At 48.8% G+C, this 9911-nt stretch overlaps 1 protein-coding gene across 1 annotated transcript; it reads right to left on the reverse strand.

Annotated features, from left to right (window-relative positions):
- Positions 1-2353: 2353 nt before the first annotated feature.
- Positions 2354-8608, reverse strand: LOC137144616 (uncharacterized; the record flags this gene model as incomplete). Its single annotated transcript, XM_067535037.1, has 4 exons — positions 2354-2680; positions 5290-5615; positions 5711-5808; positions 8128-8608. Coding segments are annotated over 4 exons (1232 nt in total), but the record flags the coding sequence as incomplete, so codon positions are not given.
- Positions 8609-9911: the final 1303 nt, after the last annotated feature.

The following is a 9911-nucleotide window of genomic DNA, read 5'->3' on the forward strand; positions in this document are numbered from 1 at the left end:
ATGGTTATTGTGGAATCATCTGGTAACCCAGAGCAAAGTAGATAGCCCCCTGGTGCTAGGCGCTGCACAGACACATAGTAAGAGGCAGTCCCTTGGTCAGGAAGTACCTTCTTAAGCCATATCTATCCATCCATCCAATCTATGACACAACCTATACACAAGGATGATTCAATGTTAGGGAGCCAATCATTTCGTTAATATTAATTTTATCATTATCATCGGACAGGCCTCTTAAAGTCATCTACTCTGACCTGCAAAATAATAGAGGCCACCTCTGCTGATGCTTATGGTACCATTAGGTATCGAAGGGAGTGTAGCCGAGAGGACAGTGCTCTGGCCTAGGGAGTTAGAAGACCTGGGTTTCCTTTCTGACTCTCCCCATGTCCCTTTGGGTGATACTGGGCAAGTCCCGTCCCTTTCCTATCTCTTCCCTCAGTTTCCCCCTCTGTAAAAAGAGAGAGAGTATGACTTCCCTCTTCTTGTAAAGACCTTTGAGATCTACTGATGAAAAGTTATTAGTATTAATAATAGCAAAGTTTGAAACGTGTGGTGATTATCACTGAACAGATCAGTTAGGCGTTTTTGCCGTGAACCAGCTCTATATAGACTACTGGATATAAGTTTTAGAGGGAACCATCTGGATCATCTAGTCCAACCTCTTGAATATTGCAGGCCACAGAACCTCATCCACCCACTCCTGAAATAGACCCCCAGGCTCTGGCTGAGTTACTGAAGTCTTCAAATCCTGGTCTGAAGATTTCAAAATCCAGAGAATGCACCGTTCAGCCTGATATAAACCTGCAAGCGACCCATGCCCCACGCTGCAGAGGAAGGCAAAATAAAACCAAACCAAAACCCAGGGTCTCTGCCAATCTGTCCTCGGGAGAAATTCCTGTGTGACCCCAAATCCTGTGATCAGTTAGACCCTGAGCATGAGGGCAAGACCCCGCACCCGCAACCAGACCTCTGGGAAAGATTTCTCTGAAGTAACTCCAGTCCCTCCCCACCTGGTGTCCCATCACCAGCGGTTGGAGTTATTTGTGGCTTGCAATCACAGATCAGCTCCATCTCTTTTAGGCAATTTCATCATCCCATCCCCTGCATACATTTATTGGGCTCAGTCTTGAAGGCAGGTAGGTTTTCTGTCCCCACTGCTCCCGGTGTTGGGGCACGCAACAGAAGAAGATGTCCCTGTACAATCTTCGTCCTGCAACTCCACAAACCTCCCCTGTGTTTTTCCTTTCGATGTATAGGGATTCTAGGGCGGAATCCAACAGCTGGCTTGTCTACATGGACAACTAGGCCACAGCTAGCTGGGGTGTGAATTGATCCCGCTCTAGCTTAAACCACAGCAGGCCTAGTGCAGGGTAGATTCAGACCCCAGCTAATTGTGGGCACAGACCAGTGAGTGGAACTGGTCTCCCAGAGCGGTGCAGAATCCGCTTCCCTTTTTTGTGCTGGTCCCGCCTTGGCTCTGTGTCACGGTGACTCCCGGGTGCAGAAACCCATGGCGGTGTCTGCAGCTGTCAGGTCTAAATGTTCTCTAGGCCATCGTCTCTAAGCACCTGCCTATCTTTGAAAATCAGGCGCGTGATCTTGACAATTTTATATAAAGGCAAGGATCTTTATTGGGAATCTTTGCCTGAAATTCAGTTTTTTTTATGATTGAAGAATGATAGAAGGCAAAACCTTTCCACACAATTTACCTGTGGGACTCCTTGTCACAGGACAACATCAGGGCCAAGATTTTAAAAATAGAAATGCCACTTTTATCCTTAGATTGTGTTAATCTACAAACACACAAAACAGCTATTTGTGCTGCAGTGCACACCCAGGGTAAATGAGGATTCACTCTGTTGGACTCAGTGTGGATTATTGTTCTCTCACTCTATGACTTTTTATACCTCGTAGCATGACACGTGTAATGAAAAACCAGAGGCACATATAGGGCTGACATTTTACAGGAGGTCCTAGATATATTGAGCACACACGTTTACCATGGCCTTGTGACTTATTGTTTTGGAGGAGGCAGACAGGTACTTTATCACCTGGAAGGAACACAGCTAGTTTGTGTGCTTGTGTACTCTGAACACAGTTCCGTTCCTTATTATATTTTTTACAGGAGAATTTTCCCCTAACTAAGCTGCCCACATCCCTCAAAGAACTCAACGGGAAGAGAGTCGCTGGCTGATTGCAAGAGCCATGAATATCTGCCCCTTCCTTTGCAGCTGGGAAATGGCTGCACTTGGGTAGAGGCAATGGAGAATCACGTCTGGAGTGCCCCAGCTGTTACCACTGGGCGCGGAGCAAGGATCTCCCTGCACTGCTGAAAAACCGCTTCCCCTTTTTGTACAGTTCCTGCTTTTCTCTGTGTCACTGTGTGTCTGGCGCAGTAATAGGTGGCCGTGTCTGCAGCTGTCAGCGAGCGGAGCTGCAGGGAGAACTGGTTCTTGGAGGAGTCTTGTGTGATGGTCGTTCGGCTCTGCAGGGAGCTGGCATAGTTAGTGTACCAAGTGCTAGGTCTGTAGTATATCCATCCTATCCATTCCAGCCCTTTCCCCACAGGCTGCCGGATCCAGTCCCAGGTGACGCTAGTGCTAGAAACCGAGTCTCCGGAGATGGTACAAGTGAGTGTGAGGGACTCCCCGGGTTTCACCACTCCCGGCCCCTTCTCCTGCAGCTGCACTTGGGAGAGGACACCTGGAAGGAAAACCAGAAACGAATCAGTCATCCCGGCTCCTAGCCACAGGGAGTGGGGATCACGTGAAAATTCAACACGCAGAGACCGTGCCGAAGGGAGTCAGGCACCCAACTGCCACTGAATTCCATTGGGATCCAGGGCACCTCATTCCCTTAGGCTCCTCTGAACATTTCCTCTTCTGAATTCACAGCAACAAGGAAGCCTCCTCCCCCCTTACCTGAAAGGGCGTCCAGCACGAACAAGAAAAGCAGCGGCACGTTCATATTGAAGGAAGGTGCAGACCGTCCCCAGCAGGCAGGACCGGGCAGTTCTGTGTCTGGGGAGAGTCCCAGGCTCCTACCATGTGGGGTTTGTATTTAAACAGGAAGCTCTGCAGCAGGGATTTGCATGCGAGTTTCCCAGCGTGAATATAAATGATGACGGGGTGTGAGTTCTGTCTACACACGGGGATCTCTGCCTGGGACACATGTCCCCTCTGAGACAGTGAGCTCAGCTCAGCAGGTTGTGTGTGTGTGAACTTTTCGAAACCGCCTACGGCCTTTGGACAGCCAACCGCATTTTAAATAAGTAGAACATGGTCATTTAACACTCTTCAGGGTCTTTGACATTCTCGGCCAAGGAGAAGTGCCGGACAGCACCTCCTTAGCAATGAAGGGATATTGGGAGAAGAGAAATTCTACCTGCTCGGTTGTGGTTTTGGCTGTTATTTCAAAAGAGCCCAAGGGAGTTAGAAACCGAAAAGCCATTGAAATTCAGTAGGATTGGGGCGTTAAATTCCCTTGCACCATTTCTGAATACCTATTCCCCCCCGCTTTCAGTGGAGATTTATCACTCTGTTAGTATAAGCACTTCATTGTAATGTACAGTCCTACATCCCTTTCTAGTTCATACGGGCATTATTCCAATCAGCTGAGTGGAATGGGAGTCCCTCGGTTAATGTGAATGTGCTTTGGCTGATCTGAGTTAGTGCAGTGAGATCTTCTGCCTTGTGAAGACAGCCATTTTCAGGGAATATCTCTCTCCCCTTTCATTCAGTGTGGTACCCGATGTACTCACTGCCACAGGCCCATAGAAGAAATGACAGAGGCTCATATTCTGTATGAGATCTGACCGGGAAAGGTTTATTTCTAGCAGCTCCTTGCAGGAAGGTATTTCCAAGGTTGAGTTACCTTTCCGACCCGTGGTGCCACTGGAGTTATTGTTACTGATCACCGGCACTTTGCTCTGACGCCAGCCGGCAAAGAATCATTCGTGTCCTTTACACTCCTGTCATTCTGAGCCACTTAGACAGTCGTGTTCCTCTTCCTCCCCATCTTTGTGCAGTGTCCTGGCGTTTGTGTTCTTGGGTGTTAATACAGCATCCAAGCTAAACTAAGTATCTTGTAAAACAGATACAAAGACTCTATCTTTTCTATCTCTTTTTTTTTTCCCAGCCTCTATTTTGTTCTATCTAAGCCCTCACAATCTGTAGTGCCATTGTACTCTCAATACCCTTTGAAGTAGGGCCATGCCATTAAACCCATGTGCTGTATGGGAAACTGCGGCAGAGAAAGAATTAGCGACTTGCCCAATATCACAAAGGTAGGTTGTGGGGGATCATGGGATTGAAACTTTGGTTGCTGAGGCCCAGGTTAGCGCCTGACACTGGATTCTGCTTCCTCTCAGAGCCATGGTGTTTGCACTGTCCATCTCGCGTCTCTGGCGACTTAGCTCTGGGTTCTTGTACTGTGGTGTCTGAACAACTTCTCAAAACTCTAAAGCGGACACGTCACCGCACCAACTCCATATAACGTTATTTCTCTCTCGGACGTGTCACACCGCTGTCTGAGCATCTTCAAAAAGAAGAAGACTGGAGAATTTCAAAGGACTCTGGGGGATGATAGCAGCCCAGCACCCAAGGAATTTCTGCCACATTCTGGTGCCTAATTCCTGTAGGTCCCTTTTGAAATCCTGACCAAGGTGCACTCCTGTCCCAAAGTCTCCAAGTGCCTGAGAGCCAGTTTTTAAAAAGCTCATGGGCACCTGGTGGGATTTTCAAAAGCACTGAGGTGCCTAACGCCCCTGGCTCTCAATGAATTTTAGGCTGTAAATGCTTTTGAAAATTCCTTTCGGTGCCTAAATCCCTTTAAGAACCTGGCTCCTGGGTCCTGATTTACGTAGGTGCTTTTCAAAACTTTGCAGATCAAACTGAGTGTTTCAGTCACTCCCTTTCTGTCTCTTTGGCGATGTCTCTTTCCCCGCCCCTGTGTAAGGACTGGGTTTGTTGATGTGTTTCTCTGCAAAGCCCTTGGCCGATCAATGAAATTTAATTTTGCTGGAGAAGATCTGGTGCTGCTTTTGGAGTGATGCCACCGGAGGGTTGAAGCAGGTCAGTGAAGCTCATGAGAATCCTCTTCGTGCTTTCACCTTGGTCCAAAAACGTATAAGAATTATCCTCACATTCCTTACCCGCCTCCCCTTTGCATTTCCTTTGCATTGACACGGGGTTTTCTGGCAGGAATCGCAGACTTTTCAGATCAGATTCTCTGAATTAAATGGTCAGAATCTGCTTCCCCTTTTTGTACAGTCCCTGCTTTGCTCTGTGTCACTGTGTCTCTGGCACAGTAATAGGTGGCCGTGTCTGCAGCTGTCAGCGAGCGGAGCTCCAGGGAGAACTGCTTCTTGGAGGTGTCTGCAGAGATGGTGGCACGGCTTTGGAGAGACGGGGCATAAGCTGTTTCCCACTCGTCGTCTATATTATAGTACACATATCCTATCCACTCCAGCCCCTTCCCTGCAGGCTGCCGGATCCAGTCCCAACTGTAGCTGCTGTCACCGACGGAGACACCCGAGACAGCACAGGTGAGTGTGAGGGTTTCTCCGGGTTTCACCGCTCCCGGGCCAGACTGGACCAGCTGCACCTCAGAGAGGACACCTGGGAAAAGGAGAAAAAAGAGCAAAGACAATGTTATCTACTGAACAAATCCACGGGTCGGTCCCTTTTTTCCCCACTGTCCCATGGACACTTACAGGTGAGTGCGCAGAACAGGGAAAGGAAAAGCAACAGAGATCTCATTCTTGTTCTCGTACAATGAGGGAAACTCCCCAGCGGGCAGGACCGGGCAGTTCTGAGTGTGGGCAGAGACTGAGTTTCCTAGAATCCGGGGTTTGTATTTAAACAGGAGCCCCGCGGGCAGTGATTTGCATGCAGGTTTCCCGGGGTGGGTAGAAGAGATGACAGGTTTGGTGACTCACTGCATGGCAATATCCCCTTGGGGACTGATGTCCCCTTTATACAGCACAGAGACTGCGCGCTCAGCTCGTTACACAGCTACGGGCAGAGCAGTCGGGAAGGAATTTTCCCCCAGGGGAGTTTGGCAGAGGCCCTGGGGGTTTTCGCCTTCCTCTGCAGCATGGGGCAAGGCTCACTTGCTGGTGGATTCTCTGTACCTTCAAGTCTTTAAATCATGATGTGAGGAGTTCAGTAACTCAGTGACTTCATAACTGTACTATCGTCACTTTAACCGCTGCCTCCTTTTCAGCATTACTTCCACCTGCTCAGTTATTCTCCTTTTTGTGGCTGTGAGTTTGATTTTTCCTTTCTAAGTGTAGTACTTTGCATTTGTCTTTGCTGAATTTCCTCTTGTTTTCAGACCAATTCTGTAATTTGTCAAGGTTCTTTTGAATTCTAACCCTGTCCTCCAAAGTGCTTGCAACCCCTCCCGGTTCTGTATTGTCCCCAATTGTGTAAGTATACCCTCTACTTCGTTATCCAAGTCATTAATGGAAATATTAAATAGAACCAGACCCCACACTGACCCCTGTGCAATCCCACTAGATGTATACCCCGTCCTCCCCCGTTTGTCAGCAAGCCATTGATAACAACTCTTTGAGTATGGTCTGTAAACCAGTTGTGCACCAGCTTTACAGTCATTTCATCCAGATCTCAATTCTCTAGTTTGCTTAGGAGACTGTCAGGTGGAACTGTGTCAAAGGCCTGACTAAACTCAAGACATATCACGTCTTCTGCTTCCACCCTATTCACTAGGCCAGTGACACTGTCAAAGAAGGAAATTAGGTTGGTTTGTCATGATTTGTTCTTGACAAATCCATGCTGGCTGTTCCTTATAACGTTCTGATCCCCTGTGTGCTGTCATATGTATAGCAAGGACAGAGGGCAGTAGGCGAGTGGGCGAAGGGAGGTGTGTAAGCCAGAATGCTCAGGGCTCTGTTCCCTGCAGGCTAGCTAGAAGTCATGAGGGGCAATTAGGAGCAGCTGAGGCCAATTAAGAACCAGCCAGGGGCTTGATAAAAACCCTCTGCTCCAGGCAGACAGGGGAGGAGGTGCCGTCTGTGCCGTGGAAGGAGCACAGTGTTGCATGGAAGAGCCGAGGAGTCCTGAGAGAGGTACTGGGTCCAGGAGGGGGAAACCCGCCCCTGACAGGACTGAGATACTCCCCCAGGCACAGAGGCCTGGGTAAGGAGGCCCAGCCCAGTCCAGTCTAGCCAGCAAGGAAGCAGGGCTTGACAGGCCAGAAGGACCAAAGGGGTGAAAATTAGCTAAGGGGAAAAAGACTGCAGGTGCGAGCATGGCGCTAGCAGCTCATAACTGCTACTCACAGGGCCCCTGGGCTAGTACCTGGAGGAGCGGGCAGGCCCGGGTCCCTACCCCGCTCCCTGGGGAGATGGGGTGACTGGTGACGCCCTGGCCTACGACAAGAGGGAGAAGTGTGGGACCCACTAGGGTGCAGCCAGCCGCTTGCCCCAGTGCTGACAAACTGATGGTTGAATTATTGGTTCCAGTATCTTCCAAGGTATTGATGTTGGGCTGACTGCTCCATAATTCCCCAGGTTCTCTTTGTTTCCCCTTCGGAAGATAGCTGCTGTGTTACCCCTTCTCCAGTTCTTCGGAACCGCCCCAGGGCTCCGTCAGTTTTCTCATGATGATGATGCTACTCACTGGAGGGGTTGTAGTCTAGACACTAGAGCCCTGGGCTGTGAGTCTAGAGAGCTGAGTTCTGTTCCTGCCACTGGCCTCAGTTTCCCCTTCTGTATACAGAGGGATGTTAATACTTACCTCCTTTGGTGAAGTGCTTTGAGACCTACTGGTGCAAAGCACTAAATTTATATATTACTACTACTAACAGCAACGTTTGCAACGTGTGGTGTCTCTCTTAACACATCTGCAGAGAATATACAGCATGGACAGTTTTTCACATGTAAATTCTCTTCTCCTTTAACTTCCTCCAGTTAAATTTGCAGGGGGATTAATGGTGAAGATTTATGAGACTGGACAAATTAGAAGAGAGAGATGAGCACTGGAAAACCTGAGAGCAGTAATTTCAGCGCTCTGGTTCCCAAAACTCCGCTTGGAGAACATTGGTCGGTTCCCTCCGGTTCCCACAGCCCTGATTGCATCTGCTGCTGCTTCACTTGTGTAGCAATACCGCCCCCCAGTGACTAAACACAACGCGTAGTCCTCTTCACATTTCCTTTCCTTTGACAGTGCTGTTAGCTGGGAAATCTCATCAGTCTGAGTTAATCTGTGCTCACTGCTCTGGTCAGGTTCCTCTTCCCCTTTTTGTACGAGTCCCACTTTGCTCTGTGTCACTGTGTCTCTTCTGGCGCAGTAATAGGTGCCGCTGTCTCCAGCTTCCATGTCTCTCATTTCCAAATACACCTCGCTTTTAGAGGTGTCCATGGAGATGGTTAAGCGGTTTTTCAGGGACTCCTGGTAGTATTTGTCCTCATCCCAGTACACAATACACAACCACTCCAGGCTTTTCCCTGGGGGCTGTCGGATCCAGCTCACCCCATATCCATAAGTAGTGAGAGAGAATCCAGACACGGAGCAGGTGAGTCTTAGGTTCTGCGAGGGCTTCACCTGGCCTGTCCCGCTCTGCAGCAGTTTCACCTGGGAGCAGACACCTGCAAAGAGCAAGGAGAAATCTCAGGCACAGAGATCACCAGCGGCGGGCTGTGCAGAGAGGAGAGACTCCTCCATCCTAGGTACTTACATGCTGCAATAGCTAAGAGAAGGAGAGAGAGAAGCAGCATTTTCATCTTCCCTCTAGGAAATCAGCAGGACACAGGTGCCAAGTCCCAGCGGGAAGGAACCGGGTTTGGCTGTCGGAGGGACGGCTGCAATAGAGAACGGAAACCGTCTGTATTTAAGAGGAAACAAAAGAACCATTTGCATCCCGGGCCGTGCCATGCAAAGCGCTGGTAAATTAGCTCTTTCTATAGTCCTCACATCTGAGGAGCCTGTCGAGCCGTCATGTGCCAATGGGCCATGTACAGATGGTTATTGTGGAATCATCTGGTAACCCAGAGCAGGTAGATAGCGCCCTGGTGCTAGGCGCTGCACAGACAGTGCCTTTGTCGGGGAGTACCTCCTTAAGCTAACTAGCTACTATTCATCCATCCAATCTATGAGATGACCTATGCACAAGGATGTTTCAATGTTAGGGACCCAAATATTTTGTTAATATTAATTTTATCATTATCGCTAGACAGGCCTCTTAGAATCATCTACTCTGTCCTGCAAAATAATAGAGGCCACCTCTGATGATGCTCATGGTGCCATTAGGTATTGAAGGGAGTGTAGCTGAGAGGATAGCGCTCTGACCTAGGAGTTAGAAGACCTGGGTTTCCTTTCTGGCTCTCCCCATGTCCTGTTGGGTGATACTGGGCAAGTCCCATCTCTTCCCTATCTCTTGCCTCAGCTTCCCCCTCTGTAAAAAGAGAGTATGACTTCCCTCTCCTTTTAAAGACCTTTGAGATCTACTGATGAAAAGTTATTAGTATTAATAATAGCGAAGTTTGAAATGTGTGGTGATTATCACTGAACAGATCAGTCAGGGGTTTTTGCCATGAACCAGCTCTATATAGACTACTGGATATAAGTTTTAGAGGGAACCATCTGGATCATCTAGTCTAACGTCCTGAATATTGCAGGCCACAGAACCTCACCCACCCACTCCTGAAATAGATCCCCAGGCTCTGGCTGAGTTACTGAAGTCTTCAAATCCTGGTTTAAAGACTTCAAAATCCAGAGAATGCATCATTTACCCTGGTATAAACCTGCAAGCGACCCATGCCCCACGCTTCAGAGGAAAGCAAAATAAAACCAAACCAAAACCTAGGGTCTCTGCCAATCTGTCCTTGGGGGAAATTCCTTTCTGACCCCAAATCTTGTGCTCATTTAGACCCTGAGCATGTGGGTAAGACC

Source organism: Emydura macquarii, unplaced genomic scaffold, assembly GCF_026122565.2.
Source record: "Emydura macquarii macquarii isolate MOO-44397 ecotype Brisbane River unplaced genomic scaffold, CSIRO-AGI_Emac_v2 contig_3471, whole genome shotgun sequence".
NCBI lineage: Eukaryota > Metazoa > Chordata > Testudines > Chelidae > Emydura > Emydura macquarii.